At 38.2% G+C, this 19,476-nt stretch overlaps 1 protein-coding gene across 2 annotated transcripts in view; it reads right to left on the bottom strand.

Annotated features, from left to right (window-relative positions):
- Positions 1–19,476, bottom strand: part of LOC112148955 (dmX-like protein 1) — a 47,803-nt gene that overhangs the window by 20,755 nt on the left and 7,572 nt on the right. For both annotated transcript variants that reach the window (XM_036213444.1, XM_036213445.1), the window contains exons 7-30: positions 19,204–19,270; positions 18,875–19,059; positions 18,045–18,249; positions 15,576–15,756; positions 14,989–15,165; positions 14,637–14,878; positions 13,678–14,395; positions 13,239–13,360; positions 12,779–12,868; positions 12,348–12,444; positions 12,128–12,247; positions 11,618–11,836; positions 8,811–10,060; positions 8,108–8,363; positions 7,061–7,194; positions 6,576–6,762; positions 6,377–6,487; positions 5,813–5,982; positions 4,929–5,026; positions 4,680–4,845; positions 2,845–2,973; positions 2,537–2,675; positions 358–1,148; positions 68–166 (exon numbers count right to left, since the gene is read on the bottom strand). In XM_036213444.1, coding sequence (XP_036069337.1) covers positions 68–166; positions 358–1,148; positions 2,537–2,675; positions 2,845–2,973; positions 4,680–4,845; positions 4,929–5,026; positions 5,813–5,982; positions 6,377–6,487; positions 6,576–6,762; positions 7,061–7,194; positions 8,108–8,363; positions 8,811–10,060; positions 11,618–11,836; positions 12,128–12,247; positions 12,348–12,444; positions 12,779–12,868; positions 13,239–13,360; positions 13,678–14,395; positions 14,637–14,878; positions 14,989–15,165; positions 15,576–15,756; positions 18,045–18,249; positions 18,875–19,059; positions 19,204–19,270 — 5,953 coding nt within the window. The remainder of the gene's footprint in view (positions 1–67; positions 167–357; positions 1,149–2,536; positions 2,676–2,844; positions 2,974–4,679; positions 4,846–4,928; positions 5,027–5,812; positions 5,983–6,376; positions 6,488–6,575; positions 6,763–7,060; positions 7,195–8,107; positions 8,364–8,810; positions 10,061–11,617; positions 11,837–12,127; positions 12,248–12,347; positions 12,445–12,778; positions 12,869–13,238; positions 13,361–13,677; positions 14,396–14,636; positions 14,879–14,988; positions 15,166–15,575; positions 15,757–18,044; positions 18,250–18,874; positions 19,060–19,203; positions 19,271–19,476) is intronic.

Below are 19,476 nucleotides of genomic sequence, written 5' to 3'. Positions count from 1 at the left end.
AATGTTGTTTTGCTCTTCCTTTTTTTGTCTTTTTTGCTACAGCAACAAGCCGGGTATCAACACCCACCTGATCCTCTTCCACTAATCCAGAAACAGATTGATCATCCTGGAAAGACGCTTTCGGCAGGCAAGGCTTGTAGCTGCAACACCGCTGTAGAGCCAGCACCTGAGAAAAAGCACAGAATTTCACCTCACATTTAAATAATCTATCATTCCTGCACTGGAAACAAAGAGACAAACGCTGAAGGTAAAAAAAAAAAAAAGCCAAAATAATGTCAACCAAAAATGTCATATTTTTACTATACAAATTGCATTAATATTTTTTTTTTAATCAATAACAGAATTTCACTTTTGTACCTCTCTTTCCAACCACTGGCACAGCTGGTAACGCAGCTTCCCTCCTTCCAGTTCATACCCCGTTGACAGGGTGCGCAGCTCATTGGTCATTATCTTCAAGCAGGCGGTGAACTTAAGCTGACACACTAAAATGTCATCAGATGGAACAATGCAATCATCCTCGTCTTTGAGGTCGCTCTGCCTCGAGGTTTCCATACCCGCTGGAAAAGCGCTGTGAATGTCTTGGAAAACACTGTTGTCAGTAGTTTTGCCGTCTTTCCCTTCTTTTGCCGCTTGTGGCTCTTCATCTCCATCTTCATCCTCATCGTCTTTGTCACTGTCCCACTTGAGTTCCAGCGGCTCATCTGGAAGGTTCAGCGATGGCTGGCTCCAGTCGAAACTCAACAGGGAGTCGGACTGGCTGTTGGATAAGCTGTTCCCGGCCGAATCGAAGCCGTTCAGAGCCGACTGGGACCAGTCCGGGTCAGACGCTGGTCCATTCTTACTGAGCTCACCTGAAATACTGGTGTCGTCTTGGTTGGGGAGTTTGGAATGTTTGTGGACTTTGGGCATCTTCGACAGGACTTCGAGTGCTAGCATGGGACATCCAGTTTGGAGGTGGGCGTACGCAGTGGTGAAAAACAGCCTCCTCTCGTCCAGACTGATGGAGTCCGCCCTGCGACCTTCAGTGGTCAGGCCGACTTTAGCCCTGTCAGAAGAGGCAAAGTGGCGGCGAAGGAGAAGTGGATGTGTTCGGAGGTAGATGTAAAAGTTAAAAACCTCTGGGTTACACAAAGGCTTTGAAGAGGAATCTGTAAGAGACAGACAGATATCTTACTTCCTGCTTTGACTGGATCAAATAAAAGCACAAATTTGAACTAATGGATCAAAAACTGGTCTAAATATAAAATGTCTCACAAATGGAAATTTAGACTGAAGCTATGAGCTAAAAAGCTTAAGAGCACAAAGTCTAGAAGGAAAACAACAAGATCTTTTTCTTATCCAATTATGTCAATGTCAATATAAAACTTTGAACTGAAAATCTAGGAGAAGAAGAGCAAATTTTTCTTTGAAGCAGAGGAGTTTTTTAAGTCTTCTTGAAGTTAATGTCATTTCCTCTGCAAGCAAGTGTGATTTGACAACATAATTTATGAAACATGTGGCAAAGGGATGTTTATCTGGAACCAGTGAAGCTTTAAGTAAACTCGTGTACAAATTGAGTTTGCATTTAAGTGTGTGTTTCCAGTTTCTAAAGCGACGCTTTACCAACAGCAATAATTCATGATGACTGGTTTACATATAGAACATGGAGAAACAGCTGAAGTTAACATGCAGCCGCTCCGGTCGGAACTGCTGTCAACAGGACAGTCTTTTTGTGCTGGATTTTTAGATATTTACTCTTCCAAATGAAGCCTTTCAGAGCCTCTGTATCTATGAATGTGTTTCGTGAACATTTTTGGATGAATATTTTCTACAGCTTTATAATGTCTGTTAGCTGGGATGAATTTACCAGTAAAAAGGAAAGAGAAACGAATAGAAAAAAAAATGTGAAAAATACATAAACTAGACAGAAACAGAATATCTCAATGAGAAAAGGGAATGAAAGAGTAAAAGAAAGAGAAAATTAGATGAAAAATGTGAAGCTAAACAAGACAGACAAAATAAAAGTAACAGAAGAAAAATAAAAAACAAACACTGAAAAAAGATCAACTGAGAAACAGACAAATAAAACAGAATAAAAAAAGAAAGTTTACTAGATCAATAAAAAGTCTAACAAGTGGGCTTACAAACTGAATCCCTAAACAAAGCCTCTCACTGGTCTGCCTCTTAATAAGTGTAACACAAAATAATGATTTGATTTTTTCACAGAAATCACAGTGTGACAGAAAAACATAACGAAAAATTCCAATACAATAGGAAATATACAGTTGGATAGGAAATATTGTTCTGCTGTGTTTCACGTGTTCCATCGTCTGCGTCTGTAGTCTGATCTACTGTGAAAGTAACCATAAAAATGAGAAATACAGCTACCTATCTGAACTGAATATGAACAGGTGCTGTAACCTCTAAAGTACAAAATAAAAAAGGAAAGTAAAACTACTAAAGAAGAGCAGCAGAGGTAAAATCATAGGTTTTCCAGAATTTTAGGAAAGACGTGAACATGTCCACACTAACAAAATAAAAGAAGTAGCCCTCGTACCAGTGTCACATTTGATCTGAGAGGATCCAGAGCTTTTCAGGTTCGATGGCTGCTCAATCAGAGTGTCCAAGGCTCTGCTGTAGTCCTCCAACACCCAGTAGGCTATGCTCCGCAAGAAAGGATCCGGATGGGTAGGAATCTGGAAAATAAAGCATATAATCAACGGCTTTTTTTCAGTTCTTCATTCCTAAATGAAGTATTGACAGAACATCAGTCAGTTAAATGAAAACAATTTTTTTCTAAAAACAAAAATCGATAGCTCCTCAAGTCAGCAACATAAATCTTTACAAACACAATCAAGTGCCTACCTGTTTGTCTTGGCCCAAAACATGCCTCTGAAGGATCTTTTTGTAGGTGGATGAAGTTTCAAACTCAGACTCGTACAACCTAGAGATCACCAGGGCCAGTTGCAGATCCTGCATTTTCTCCAAGCACACCTGAAAAAGGAAAACATTTACTTCCGATACACACAGAGTAAGTTTGAGGATCATTTGTCCACAGTACAATAAAGCATTCGTGCTTTGCCGAAAGGGAACAAAACTAGATTCCAAAAACTATTAGCATAACTGAATTTGAACAAAAGCGCAGGAAACTCAACTTGCTGAGGAGGCTCCGAGCGGATAAGGTGTGAGACGCATTTTAATGAGCAAACCTTCCAGCCAAAAGAGACTGAGCAAAGTCAATGATAGCCTTACGCCCGGGCAATGCTCATTTCCATAAAATGCTAACAGAGATTTGAGTTACTCATGCAGATTAATAATGAGACTCTATGCCAAGGGGATTATCTGAGCAGAAATAACCTTTATAAAGAAATTATTAATCAGGGGATTAGTGTTAGCCCCCCTTTGAATATTGAGTTTTACTTTTATTAGCCTATAACCTGAAAAGATGGCAGTTATTTTAATCTAAAAAACTAACCTGAAGAAATATAGTGATCCCTGTTTTTTTCCCCACTGACAAGCCCATTACGAGGAAAATCCTACTTTGGAGTTTTTAACATGTTCTTGTGGGATTTTTTTAAAGACGAAGGACTGGTATTAAGGAAGTTGCGTTTAAAATGGCATTTCTGAGTATTTCTTTATGGTAATCATTGTGAATCTGGAGCAAATGAACAAAAATGCTGTTTGAAAAAACAAAATGGGTCTTGACGATTGCCTTTTTGGTGTTTTTAACATGTTCTTGTAGCATTTTATTTTTCTCATGATGGAGGACATACATAAAATAATTTAATATTAAAACTGCTTCTATGAGGATTATTTTTTTATCCAAATCGTGATGGATTAGAAGCAGATGAAAACTTGCGGTTTGAAAAAGTTTTAGTTTGTGACGCAGCAACAGTCTCCCTTCGCCACTACAATTCTGATGCATCCACTTGCAGACAAATAGATCCATTAACATCTTCATTTTCCTTGTCTGAGCTGCTAATCGGCTCAAAACTGTACAGCTGGAAACCTCTGATTTTGCTCGACATTTTGTGACGCTAATTTTAGCTTTGGCCTTTGCTATAAGCTAGCTAAAGAAAGTGTAAACAAAGACCTGATGGGAAATTAGTGGAGCTAACTTCAACCCCACCCACAACTCAGAGGCAAATTTCTAATAAGCTGCTGCACTGCAGAGAATTTGTTTAAAAAAAAAAAAAAAACGACAGAGGCTTTTTGATTAGGCTAAAAATTGTATAATCATAAATAAAAGAAACACTTGAAATGATTTCACAAAAGAAAACAAAATATGGTTGTAGTGGAACTTTAAAGGTAGAGCAGAGAGGGAAATGTAAACATTTTACAGCAACAGATTAAGTAAAAGACAAACCACCAAACAGTAAGTAATATTTGAGAGAAATGTCATAAAACTGTAGGATAAGGAAGCTTCTGGGGATTAACTAAAGTGGTTTAGTTTAGTAAAGAGAACCCAATATAAGTGTTGCTCAAGATATTTGGATTTTAGATTAACCTATTTTTCTCTAAAAACACAAACAATACATTATAATAAGAAATCCAAAATCCTGATTAGAACCTCATAGTTCACTAATGGTACTTCCCTCATTTCTACAACAGATCAATAAAATCGAACAGGTGAGACAGTAGCAGTGCAGATGAAAGAATATTTCTCTCTTAAAGGACTTTTTCCCACTGTTTGTACTTGCCTCCACAGCATCCTTCAGGGAGCCGGCCAATAGAAAAAAGGCTGCAGAATGCTGGAACCGCTGTTTCCCCAGCAGAGAGAAAGCGTTTTTTAGTGCTGCTTTCCTCCACCTGTCCTCACTGAAGTTGTTTCGGAAAAACTCTGTCATTTTCACATTCTTCTGAGACCTGCGAAGAATGACAATCAAACGGCAAACAATGTCTCAGGTGTTCAGGAATCTGACAGAACAAGGTTTGTCATTTATGCCTACCTATAGAGTCCCCAAACCACTGCCTTCTTTTTCAGAGCCAGATAAAAAATAGCTGCATCCAGAGGATCATTGCTTTTCTGAAAAGCAGCCTTGGCAACCTGACAGAAGAGAAGAGAGCAGAAACGACACGTAAACATCACGTCCTCTGATGTTAATCCTTTTTAAAGCAACCTCATAAAGGTATATTTGAAACACCTGATCATGAGCATATCATTTCTAAAAGGAGTAATCAGTTCAAGTACAAAGTGTTTCACACACCAACAACCAATCAGCTGTGAGGTTGCGGTTAAACATTATGCTGCAGCTCTGTTTCACATAAATTTGAAAATTTGGACCAGAACCAGTTCAGTGTGTCGCTCCAAAAGATAAAAAATATTCAATTTACTCTAATAAATTCTATATTTGGCCAACATCTGATACCAACAACCTGCAAACAATTTTAAAATGAATTAATTTGTTAAAAAAAGAATAATAATACAAGTATAGCAAATAGTAGATTAAAAAAGAAAATTTATAACTACTTTAATTACTTTAAGGAAAGGTTGGAAGAATAAAAAAAAAATAATATCGTATAAATCTTTATTTTAATATTATATAAATTAATCAATGCATTTTTGTTCCTTTAAAAGTAATTTCTTACAGAATAAATGTGCTTTAAGTTGTTTTCATTGTAAGAAATTATACATTTAATGAAAGTTCTATTAAAACTTGTCATGTGAAAACTGCTTTGCATAAAAAAAAAAAAAAAAAACACGTTTTGAATGAAAATTAGAAAAATAAATCAAGTTGAAGCTCAAAGATGTGACTACAAATAACATTTGATTCTGTATTTTAGCAGTGATAGCCCAGCCCTGTTTTTTTTGTTATGACGTGAACCGTCTTGCCTTTTCGATACATCTGCGCAGCTTGTCAGTGCTGCGCAGCCACCAGCCCAGACCCATGGAGCGCAGCTCGGGCCAGGTGGGTTCTCCTTTCTGCATAGCGGGCAGCATGTTCAGTAATTCCTCCTCAGCTTCAGAGTGGAAGGCCCAGGCGTAATGACACGTTGACAAGCCTGCAAATAAAAGTGAGCGAGGAATTAAATTAATGACTAAAAAAAACGATATGAAAAACACAGTCAGTTGGATAAGGTTAAAATAGAGATTAAGACTACATCTCACAACAAATAGGGCAAAAAGATTTCACCTGAACTGCAGCAATTAAGACTAATAAATACACATAGTGATAAATATACAGTGAAGTATTCACAACTGGGACCGTAAACCATAATAGCTTTACACTTTAATTAACACTTTAGTCTAAACAAGAAGTGTGGGACATGCAACGTGGTCCATAAATGATTAATTCTGAATAAAATCTCTGTAAATTGAGTAGCTCTTGTGGATTACTCACTAGAACAAAAATATTAAGCTCAACAACAAAAACTATTATAAAATCCATTCATATACCTTGACAAAGCAGCTGTGCACGATGTGCTGGAGGCAGGGATGTTGAAAGGAAGGTGTGGAGTCTGACAGCCAGCAAGAACTTAAGGCCACACTCATCCAGAGTCTCCCCTCCTGTTTAATTACAACCAACTCTTAGTACTAAAAAATGACTTTTTCAAATTCCTTTTTTAAGAGCATGCATGAAAATGTGGATTTTTACCTTTGCTCTTTGCCTGATTATCCTTGAGGTCTGTGCTTGTGGTGGCAATGGTGTCGGCGAGCGCCATGAGCGACATCTGCTCCATCCGAGTTAGTCCAGGTAAGCTGGAGTGGAGGAGATGGCTGGAGAGAACCTGAGCATGTTCCGGTCCAAAATATGTAGGACTGTACTTTGACAGGTCGATGACCTACAGGAAGAGAAGATGGACAATTTCAGGAAAATGAACAGAAATCACTTTTGTTAGGTTACCGGGTAAATGAATTTCCTTTTTACAGACAATCTGGTACTGCTTTTTTGTAAATGTTAATCTTTTTGCTCTTGCTGTAAAGTAGCTCAAAACCAATACAAAAATAGTGACCCATTTCATAAAATAATTTACATGTTGGATAAAATCCAACCCATTTTATTTCGTATCTGCAGCAGACACATACTTACCTCACACTTCTCACAACCGTCCATGTAACAATCATAAACTAATCACGTACCTTATTCCCAGTTTCTTCCTGGTCCTCATTCAGTGGGTTCAGATCCACAATATTGGGCGTATGAAAGAGTTCATCGTAAGCATCCGTCTGACTGGACCCATGCCCACTATCCCCACTCACACTGCCGCCTTTTTCTGAAAAGAAAGACAAAATAAATTATGATACTATTAAGTATTTCATGCATTATGCTTTCGACACATTAGACTACAAACACGTCCATTAAAATTATAATAGCCTAAAAAAGATCTCATTTAAATAAGTTAGTCAGCAGAGACAACAGGATGAGTTGAGGTGTAAACACCAAAACCTGTGAAACACTGATTTGTGATCTTCTAGGAGTATGGCTTCCCAGAACCAGAATGGTCCCTCCCTTCAAGATGTGATCTGAACCCAAAGATAATGCAACGTAAAAACTTGACCCATTTTCTCTTTCTTCAAAGGGATTTTATGTTCTGTGAAGTCAACAAAAGATCTGAGATCAAAGAGCACCTGGAATTAGGTTTTCTTTGAGTCAGTAATTACATGAATGTCGTTCGACATCTATTCAGAGCTGGCTCGTTTTACCTGATGGAAATGTGTTCTCTGAAGCAAAATGCAAATCTGTCTGAAATCACTAATAATTGATAAACAAAGTAAAACAAATGGAAGATTAGTGTTTAGGTCATAAAATATCAAACCATTCATTTTCATCAAAAAAGTTTGTTCCAACTTCTAAACAAGCAGATAAATGCTTTTATTAGAGCAGGAAGAGGAAAAAATTTAAAGTGAGTGTTGCAACAGGAAAAAAGCTCATCAACAATAGTAACTTCCTTCTTTCTTACTTTTCAGCAACAATGCAGTAAATCATATTTAATACTTTTTTTTTAACTTATAGTCTCACTTCAACCATTTTTGATAGATTTTAAAAGAGTTCCGTCATCTTTTAATACATAAATATGCAGCTTTTAACCAAAATGTTAAAAAACAAAGGGAAGATTCACCTTAATTCTTCTGTAGTTTTAAAACCACCAACAGTATTCTACTTGAATTAACAAACTGCACGCTCACCTAGCTGTGGTGTGTCCTCATCAGCTGCCAGGAGAGCGTACAAGGGCAGGGGGGGCACGGAGCTTATTTCTGTATAGTCAGGGCTGGAGCTTTCGGATTTGCTGAAGATCTTCTCATCTCTGGCCGTGCTTCCTCCGACGCTGATCGTTCGAGAGCGAATGCGTTTCTCTTGGTTGATGGTGCTCTCTTTTAGCGTGACAATTTCACCAGCAATGCATTTGACCAGGTGGGAGAGGATCGCTTTGGCACGGTGGACCTGTTTAAAAACGAAAATGATCATAAATCTATTGCCTTTTTAACTGTAACAAATGTGAATTTAATCATCTATACAATACAAACTTCAAACCTTTCGTCAGGTAATATCTACTAATATAAAGTTTTCAAATGTTCAAATGATTATCCATGTTTACAAACAGACAAATCCAGTTCACAAGTCTTTAAGTGACTATTTTGGTAGAAATAAAATAAAGCAAATCTTTTCAAGAAGCTTCAGAGTTCTGTAAAGAATGTCTGCAGCTGAATCAGATAATGCTGGCATGTAATTTACTTAAAGTCACATTCTCATAATTTAATTGAATAGATGTTTTGATGCGCTGATAGATCTTCATAAAATAGGAAAAGTCGTCAAAAAATAAAAGGAATCCTTTGGGAAAATGTGTCCTGCTTTGTCTGTGTTTTCTGGAGGGTAAAAGTTGTTGTTTACCTTCCCTAGATCCATGAGTTCCAGTAACTGTACAGGATGGTACTGAGGTAAGGTTGGAAAAAGCTGGTGAGCTGCTTCAAAAAGCCCAGAATCCTCCATCTCTACAGGCAGGTCATAAACCGTTTTCTTCCCACTGAGCTTCTGCGCCAGACTCATCATTGATCTTGTCAAGGCCTTTTTGGGAGGGGCCAGGAGAGGTGTAGGTGCCGCGGAAGTGATGCCCTCTTCCTGGAACTGTCTGACGGCGGACACTATGGAGGAGACGCTGCTGCTCATGTCGGTGTCTTGGAAAGTTGTGAATGCAGGTTTTGGAGGTACTGGCGGCTGCCACTGGGAGTATACATGCATCTCACAGTCCATACCCACAACCAGGATTCCATCTCGGACCCAGGAGAGGGAAACCGGGATTGGTAATGAACCGTCAACGGAGGAGACCAGACTGACGGAGCGAAGCAAAACTAGACGAGCCAAACTGTGGTCTCTTTTAGCATCAGAAGACAGAACCAGTTCTGGAGGCTTCCCGGACAGCCGGCCGTACATGTAGATCTTTGTCCCAATACCAACCGTCAGGACGTGTGACCCGTCTTCTTGGGAAACCCAGTCCAAATGAACCATTGTTCTATTTGCAGAGCCAAGACAGTTGTCAGTAGGCACAGATAGGTTGATATTACTGGAGAGATTGGCACCTTTAACAGCAGGGCTGGTAGCTGTGGGATCAGCGCTGTCCAAAACTATAGTCTGCTCTAGAATCCACTGTGAACCACCGGTGGAGTCACATTGGAAGATGCTGATGTAGACCAGTGGTTCTCTTGCTTTTACCGGGTTAGGGCTGACGCTAAGACTTGGAACTGGCTGTATGTTGGGAGTTTGGTTTGTGCGTGTGTTGTTGCTGAATCCATACGGTGAAGATGCCAAGGTGGGAGGAGAACACGGTAGCCCATTCGAGCCTGAATGAGGTGTTGAGTTCAGAGGTGAGTTTGAGGTCTGGCGGTAGGCGACGGCGATTCGTCCGGTGTGGCAGCAGCTCACGTTGATGGGGCGACCAGGCACGCTCACTGCACTGCAGTTTGGAAGCCTTTCATCCACCAGGAGAGTCCACTCCTCCCACTGGTAGATAAAGTCTTCTGCGCTGGTGGGTTCTGGTGCTGAAACACTGCACTTCCAGAAGCGCACTTTTCCATCCGAGCAGGAAGAAGCCAGAAGATACGGCACACGGCCAGCTGGCAAAGAACACGACGCACTCAAATGACCTGAGAAGAGAGGGGATTAAAATTAACAGTAAACACCTAAGATGAAGTATTTTCACATTTGCTTTTATCTGATGTTTTGCTTAGTGTGGGCATGTTAAGTCCAGACTGTGAGCCAAATGTGGCCCGCGTTCAAATGTCCAAGCTGCTTTCATAAAATCGATAATATGTGGCCCCAAGTATTTTGTAAAACTTGTTTTTATTAAGTTATCTTGATTTTTGTTGGTTAAATTACGTTGTACGTTACTGTAAACCTATTGCAACTCGTCATGCAATCCTTCTGTGACACTTTCTAGCTCATTTCTAAACTATAAATTTGGACTCATCAGGAACTGAATTATTTTAGGTAATAAATAAAAGAGAAAGGCTGATAGTGAAGACACCACTTCCAGGTAAAAGGGAAATTGGCATATTTTATGAAGTGAAAATAAAGTGAAATATGCCAAATATGCCAAGAAACTGGTAGTTTTTAAGGAGTTAAATGTCAAGAGACGAGCAAACCGGGAATGAACAGTGAGAAAAACTGACAGTAACTTTAGTAAAAATGTATTTAGATCTACCGTATTTTCTGGAGCATAAGTTGCAGTTCTTTTTCATAGTTCAGCCAGGGGTGTGACTTATACTCAAGAGTGGCTTATTTGTTAATTTCTGGGTTTTTTTTAGACATAAATAGGATCATATATTTGTCATTTTCCCACTAACAACTGGTTTCCCTTTAGCGGTTGTTTCTGCTAACAAGCACTAGAGCAGGGGTCTGCAACCTCGAACAGTAAAAGGGTTTGTTTGGGTTTGTTTTCTTCTGATCAAAACTTAGTAAGAGCTGCAAAGTCTTATTTTTATACTGCTGTTCCATTACAATGTATTTTTTAATAATTTATATGAATTGTGCTTTTTTTGTGGCACGAATAAAAACAGAAATTAAAAAAGAAATTAGCATTTTCTCAAGACATAAAATTATTTTTTATGTTTGATAGAAGCTTGTATAATTTCCTTTCAAAATAAAAGACGCCTGTTCCAGACCGGATCACCTCAGTGCAGCTCTGGACAAAATAAGATAATATGTGCTTTAAAGTCATAAATGACTAATAAAGGATGAACACAGTATTATGCTCGGCTTGGCGAATTTGTTCTGAAACGTCAGAGTTTTCTCCCAAAAGTGCAACTTATGCTCCAGAGGTGTTTTTATATGGTTTTCTTCTTGATTAGACATTTTTTTGCTCCTGCAACAAGTATGCTATTGCAATAAAATGTTCATCAAATTTGCATTTAATTTAATTGAAGTAGTTAAAAGAATATCAGACTGAATGGTTGGATTTCATACATTCTGGCCCTCTTTGGAAAAACTTGGCTTAGAAGATTTTGACATTTTGTTTGAGGCGTTCTTTGCTGTCCTACATAAAGTTTTGCTGTTAGAACTTTATCTTTAAACTTAATCTCTGAATGGCTAATTTCTATTAAATAAAAGAACCAGAGGAGCACTAGCAATAACTAATAATGGTAACCGCAAGCTCAACACATTTTTGTCTCATTGTGTTTTTTATTAGTTGAACAGTTTCATACCTGCAGAAGGAGTAAAACTAATCGCCTTGACTCCAGCAGGAAGTGGCAGTTCTTGGCTGAACAGCTTTCGTGTTGTGAGGCTGAGGCGACAGGCAGTCTGAAGGTTGTAGGTGGAGGGTTTACGCCTGGGAATTACTGGAGAACTGGGGATGTCAAAGAGGAACTGGGAGTTGTACATTGGAGAAGTTGTGGTGAGATCCTTTGGAGTTGGTGTTTCTTCTGTGGGAAATAAATACATTGAAATACAGTTAGAAAAGTTTTTGTCATTTTTTTCAAAGCAACTTGATGTAGCTTTTTATAGTTTCTGGGAGTATTTTTAATTACCACATTTGAAGTTCACATCCATAAAATTAATGTTAACTAATGTCAACGTTTGTATAAACTCAAATAAAAAGCCTCTACAATGTGTTGATTGTAAAACCGGAGTAACAATAATAGAAAAATAGGACAGCTCTTTAAAACGTTTTCAAGCTATAAACTTATAATCTTTTTTAAACCAGAGGTAACTACCTAGTGTGACAGGTAGAGCAGCGAGATGCAGTTGCCACATGTGCAGGAGTGAGCGTCCTGTTTGAGTCAATTCCACCACCACCAGAAAAAAGCGTGCAGAGAATGCTGGCTCACTGAAAACTGAAAAAAAAAAAACATATTAATAACAAGTCAATGAAATTGCTCCTTATGTAGAAGATGAAAATCTTGCTTTTTTTTTTTAAATAAAATTGACTATTACAAATGGAATCAGGAGTTTCTTGTAGGCCTTCTGTCCTCAAACTGCCAAGGATCAGGTTCTCTTCAAAGACGTGAAGTAGTTGGGTCTCCTTCCCCTGCTGTAAACAGCAGAAGAAAGTGTTGTAATGATAAATGAGATGCATCATAACATACTGCTGTGCTGAGCTTGTCTTATCTAGTGGAAGGATTCACAGACTGTAGTAAAGTAAAATAAACACATAAAATACTCCAGGGGAAGTAGAAGATCTCTCTTTGGATCCATTTTTGTTTCTGAAAGGTTGATCTTTCAGAAACTCATGTCTACTACCCTGTGTATCATGCTATGTGATGTGTAAATTAGGCAAGGAGGAGAAGGAAAAAAAGTGAGTCAAATTTGAAGGGTAAGAAATAATGAATAAAATCCATTTTAGGTCTTTCTTTTAGTATGCTTACAAAGTCTGTGATGGCATCCAGCTCTATGATACAGCCTGGTTTAGCTGTGGACTGCTGGCTGATGATGTTGAAAACCTCCCCGACATATCTCTACAGGAGTGGAGACAAAAACAAAGATTTTAATGTTTAAATTCTGGTTGTGGTAACTTCCCATTGCAGACCTCTGGTCTACAGCTAAACAGAATGTGTCCAAAAACATGGAATATGGCATTTCAAAAAAATTCCAGGGACTGTGAAAGGTGAAGCACGTTTTTTTTTTTTTGCGAGGGAACACTACAACAAAAGTGATCATTGGTTACAGACAAAACAACAAAACAAGAGACTCTGTCTTGATGCTAAGATGGGAAACTACGTCATAAACTTTCAGAAAAAGAAAATTTAAAAAAATATTTTAGATCTCAAAACAACTATTGCCTCAATCATACTTCTGCTTATACGTCTGGTTAGTAAACTGACTCACAGAAATCTCCGGGTTGGAGAGCTCGCTCAGGAGTTTCTTTGCTTCAATGACGGCCTGATACAGCCGTAGAGACTGACCGTCACTCGCCACAAAGCAGGCACTGGGCGAGTTACAATACACACCTGCAGAGAGAAGGATACATTCTGAATAAATAATAAAAATAAATAAATAATAATAAAATACTAATAAATAAAGAATACGAATACGTTCTGATACACTAAGCAAATATGAAACACTTGTGTTGAGAAGTTCAACAAAACTTAAGATTAGAATTTAGTGGCTTATATCCTTTTCTAACAGATATCAATCAGGACAAGATAGATTCAGACAATTTTTATGTTCAGAAAAAAGTGCTGTTAAACAAAATAAAATAAAGCTGGGATTCATGAAGGGCAGACATTTCAACAACAACAAAAACAACAATATTAATATTCCTCACCAAGGCAGCTGCTGGGGATGAGTGTGGGCAGCCAGGCTACATTAGCAAACGCTGATGCATGAAGAGAATTTATTCTAGCAAGCTCTGACACCCCGCCTGACAGAGACAGCGGGCCGACAGGGTCCACTCTCCACAAAATCAGTTCGCTGTAGATTGCGTTAGGATCCTGAGAAACCCCACCTAGGGACACTCGGCTGGGCCGTGACCCACAATTCAGAGACGTGGAATGGGAAACACTAATTCGGTTCTCCTCTGCAGGAGTCAGGATGCTCTCCGCCTCTGGTGTCCTCAAGGCATTGTGGTGTGAAGTGGTGAGGAGGAGTGGGAGTAAGGAGTGACAGGCCAGCTCATTGAGGTGGAAACGGTGACCACAGTAGCGTGATTTGTGGGAGACGCTGAGCACAGTGGAGAAAGCAGAGTCTTCTGCAAAGCTGACAGCCCACTGATTTAGAGAACCGTCGTCGTGTTTGGAGATCATGAGCACATTGGGAGTGAAAATGCTCAATCGAAGACTGTTGCTGCTCGCAGCTTTTACTTGGCATCCATAGCTTATCAGAGTAGACTTTGTTTGGGATAATGAGGTTCCCGGCGGTCGCTGTCTTCCATGCTGGATCGCCAGATCCACGTTTTTGTTGCAGGCATACATAACCACACTGTGACTCAAGGAAATGGCATCACCTGTAGGAAATGCTACAGGGATACGGGACACAAATGACACCTAAGAGGGAAACAGAGACGTCAGTATACTCCAAAATTATAACAACAATAAGATTTTCAGTTATTTTACTTTATATTCTCTAGGAAATGTGTTTAAAGTTACATTTGATGTGCATATATTTAAAGATCCACTCCAAACTATATATTTTTCTATTGTAACCGTCAGATCGACGGTCATCCTCTGCCTTATTTATTAAAATAAAAGATCGCTTTTGTCCAAAAGAGCATGATAGGTGGCGTACCTGAGTTTGCCTGAACATGCCCGGTTGGTATTCATCTAACCAATCCACGTGCCAGACCAACAGCGAGCCATCCATGGGATGTATACTGAACAGCATGTCAGCCCCTTTATTCCACTCCTCCAACAAAACGTTGACCTGGTGCTCCAAAGCTGCTACAGGAAGCTCCGCCCCTTCATGTCCTTTGGGGTCGTTTGGACTGCTACGGTCATCTTCTTCATCGTACGTGTCTTCATCTTCAGGTTCTGGAAAATGATGGAAGCATGTCTAATTTGCATATTTAGCTTGTATATTATCATGAACCACATCTCAAATGCCTGAAAACGATTAAATGAATGAAGCGTTTGTCCTGCACCTTCATTTGAGCATTCGTTTTGCTCGTCCAAAGTGCTTCTGAGCTGCTGCAGGAAGACCTCCATGGATAGAGTGAAATGAAGCTCCTTGTTATTGAGCCAGTGGACAGTAAAGGGACCGCCTGGCTCCTCATCATTCACAGCACCCAGAGAGGAGATGGAGGGCAGTAGAGGAATGTCTAGAAAAGTTGTGTGTGAAACATTTTAAAAGAATGAGAACAAAAACAAACAATTACACAGAGAAGCAACTAAAAGAAAGCCAAGCACAGTTTGCAATGGTCCATGCTAAAAGATAAGTGAAGTAAACAAATGCAACAGCTGCACAAAAGTTCATCGGTATGATGGAAAACTTACAGCAGGCAATGGAAAAAAAAACTACTTTCTGCAGTAAAGAAGAGCAGAGGTGAAGCCCTCTGACATTAGTTTGATTTGACTCAACCACACCATGAATAATGTATATATAATGTACAGTCTTCGTTTCCTCTCTGGAGAAGAACTCGTGATCCCGCAGCTCAAAGGTGATTCACATGTTAGCTGAGCAAGATGCTGGTGAGTGGGATCAATAGAGAAACAACTGCTGGAGTCAGACCTGTTGCAGGGTTGATGCTGGCAGCGATGTGGAAGTGGCAGAGAGCGTTAGCGTGAGGCATTTCATTGCTGCTCATCTTGTGGGTATAGTGTTGGCTCTGGCGGTTCGGCAGGCAGCCAGTCAGGGAGGGCACCGGGATATCCCGGTAGGAGGAGGAATGCCACGATTCTTGAAAATTAAACTGTGAGAAAAATGTTAATTAATTTCCACATTTGCAGAGGCGGGGATTAACAATAAAGCATTGTACGTTCACAGGCATGCATGAGACAAACTAGAACTCATTTTATATTTTGATAAACATAGATAAATACTTTTTTAACTCCTCAATGTCATCTGTACAATGACATGTAAAGTCTTTTATGTCACTACATCCTTCTTTTTTTGTTTTCATTATATTTTTTGTTTGAAAAGGATTTGGTGAACAACATCTTTACAATGTTCATAATACAAGTATTTGAAAGGGTCCTTTTCAGGTTTTCTTTTTGCTGTACATAAGTTAAAATAACATAACAGAACAAGTTAAACAGGAACATGAGCAAGGAAATAACGTGGGTACTTTACCTTAATTTTACTTTAATTTAAGTAAATTGTGGAGACATTAAATGCAAACATGGAGTACACACATTGGAACTCATTCAAAGTCTGCACTGTAGGGATATTTTTTAATCAATTTAGACCAAATTTGGTAAAATTTTTCCTTCTGAAATTTAACTGTCAATTTTTCCATTTTAAGATTTTCGTATATTGCTACAAACCAATTATTTAGTGTTGATGGAACTGGGTTTATCTAATTTTTGGAGGTTTATTTACTTGTTGCTAGGAGAACCTACAGCAGCTTTTTGTCTGTCCTTTAAACCAGAACTGTAAACATGGTCGAGGTTAATAAAGTCAAATGGAGTTTGAACTCTAAGCAAAGAATTTAACGAGTTACAGACATCTTTCCAATATTGATTTAGATCACATACCCCAGAGCCATTATCATTAAATTCATTCATTAAAAAAGTAACAGCTGGTTCATTTCCACTAATAAACAGTGCATTATTTAGTCATTCTAAAAAAGCATCTTAACAATTTGCAACAAATGAATAAAAAAACATTATTTATTTAATAAAAGTAATCAATTACAACTAACTATTTGGTTAGTTGTAATTGGTAAGTGTATATAAATAGGTAAATTGGACTACTAAAACACTTTTCCTATCCATACTGCCGTGAAAAAATTGGACACCCTCTAAAAAGGCTGTATATTTTCCCACATATTTGGATGCATACACATTTATGACCTACTGATCCAATTGATATAAATTTACAATAAAACATTGTTAAACCCATTTAAAACTGTCTATGAAATGTAATTTCTGCTTATGTTTCAGTTCAGACACTTCACAATTAAGGTACATTAAAGGAACTGGTGGATGCCACTAAAAAAGTGACTTAATGACAAGGTTTCAGCCAAAGGAGCAAAGATAGCCAATAAGAAGCAGAAGATCCAAACTCTGACCGCCATTAAAATATGAATTTTTGCATAGATCTTTCTTTCTTCAATTAGAATAAGCCATGTTTTAGTAAAATTCTTATTAAATCACTTTCTTTGTTAGATTTTTTTAAAATAATATTAGAAATTAATATATTAACATTTTAAGACAGAGCTAAATATTTTATGAGGATGTCCTAATTTCTTAATGACTGTGTAATAAAGACACACTGATCATCTTTTGATCTGAGTTTAAAAATCGAGTGGTCTTTTTATTTTTGATTATTTAGCTATAAAACTGTAGTTTTATAGTACATAGTTTTTGCAGAGAAGCTGTATTCCAATAGAAATTGACATCTGAATTGTAGGATTGCCGTTACAGTGCAACCCCGCCCCCCTTCCTGTCATCTATAAAAAAAAAAAAGGTCATTTTATATGTTCTCCTGCTAGCTTATAGCCCCTCACAATCCCAACCTAACAAAAATGGAGAGGAATATTGGAGGTATCCAGCCTTACAATTTTGAGTCAGATAGCAGCTAAGATGAGGAAAACCAAGACATTAATGGATCTAGTCCAAGAAATGTTAAAATATCCAATTTTAAGTTTCACCTGCAGAAACATGCCCCAACAGTATGCTAAAAGCACATTTTTTTAGCGAGATTTAAAAATATTTTAAGATATTTTTAATGAAAAAACACTATTTCCTCAGAGTGGGTCTTTAAAACCTGTCTAGACTTCTACAACATATGACAAAATCTCACTGCAGTTCAAAGTCTCTATTGAATTCTTCTGAACTCCCTCTTCAGACACTTTAAAAGTAATCTAAGTCAAAGGGTAAAAAATGACTTATTTCTGGGATGGCAAGATAAAAAAAAAAACATTTTCAGGGGCTAAACTCAATTGAACAACTTAACTACAAAAAGAACAAGTGTGAGATAACCAATAACAAATAAGATTCCTCCTTTTTCTGCAAATACAACATTAGAGTCACTTACTTCTTGTGAGGTGATTCCTTCTGTCTTCCCATTGTGGGTGTTTTTTTCAGAGCGGTCAGCACATCTGACCGTTTCCCCATTGTGACCAGAAACGGGGTTGCTAAAGTGACCAGAGAGGAAGCTATCGCCGGGTAACATCGTCTCTGCCCAGAGCCGACACACGTTGTCCTTGCAGCAGGTGAGCAGGACATTACACACTGCAGCTCTATGAGGAGAAAGGAAACAGGAAAGGTCAGGCTGAGGGCTGCAGGGGGGAGACGGACTTTTCAATGATTGTAAATGATTATTGCTCCAAGTATGAAATCAACAAAAGAAAAAAAAATGTAGTTCTCAGAGAAAAAAAAGTATGCTAAGCAAAACTTATTTAACCCTAAGCCAAGTTGGCTGTCGATGAAAAGGGAAAAACAATAATTGAGAATGTCGTGTAAACAGACTGAAATCATTTTTATTTGCTGACAAAACTACAATACAGATCACCCAAGACTCTGAAAATTAGGTAAGTTATAATTATGTCTAAAAGATATATTGTTTCTCTTCTAATTAATAATAGTGTTAGAAAACTGCTGTAAATGAATTAGTAAAATGAAAAGTAGGAAAGCACAACTGAGGGCTATTTACATGTTACAATATTTTTGCACAACACAGCATTTGACCTAAATAACATGGTTTTACAGCTAAATTAACACAAAAAGATTCAACCATGTTATGAAAGAGGGTTATGTTGGAGTAAAGCGGTTTTGTGACAACGGCAAAGGTTTACATTCCAGTGTAAAAATAGAAAAAAGAAAAATGAACACTGCTGTGAAATCGATGTGTGACAGAGTTCATACCGCGGCATGTATTTGCTGGTCTTCCTCCAAGAGAAACCAGTGACAGAGCGAGGATGGGCCAGGTACACGAAGGAGAAAGCCAAATCTCCCTGCACACTCACACTGGCATCTGGGGGCGTGAAGAGTCTGGGAACATCAGACTTCCACTTATTGGTGCTGTACCAAACCTTCACCAAACAATCATCCTGAGGAGAGGAGGCAGAAAGAAAGCAAACGCAGTTGGTGTCATGACAGATCCCGTCTTCTAAATTGCAGCAATGGGAGATTACCTTAATATTTACATTGGGAAACACATACAAACATGTTTATCCAGAAAGTCAGTCACTTACCTGCCCTGCAGTGGCAAAAAATTCCCCATCTGGAGAGAACTTCAGAAAGCTTATTGCTGAGGCCGTCCTTTAAAGAAAATGATAAGATTTATACATTATTATCTTACACGTGCTATAGTGTGAATTAAAGTGAAAAATAAATGATTTTAGCAGGAACATTCACACATAGAAAAAAACTTCATGTCAATTCATATTTAACATATTTCATATTTCATATTTTAACATAAATGTCAAGTTATCCAATTAAAGTATAGTTTTAGAAAACAATTATGA

This window comes from Oryzias melastigma, linkage group LG9 (genome assembly GCF_002922805.2).
Source record: "Oryzias melastigma strain HK-1 linkage group LG9, ASM292280v2, whole genome shotgun sequence".
NCBI lineage: Eukaryota > Metazoa > Chordata > Actinopteri > Beloniformes > Adrianichthyidae > Oryzias > Oryzias melastigma.
The sequence above is the reverse complement of the archived record's forward strand: the minus strand, read 5'-3'. Positions and strand labels throughout refer to the sequence as shown.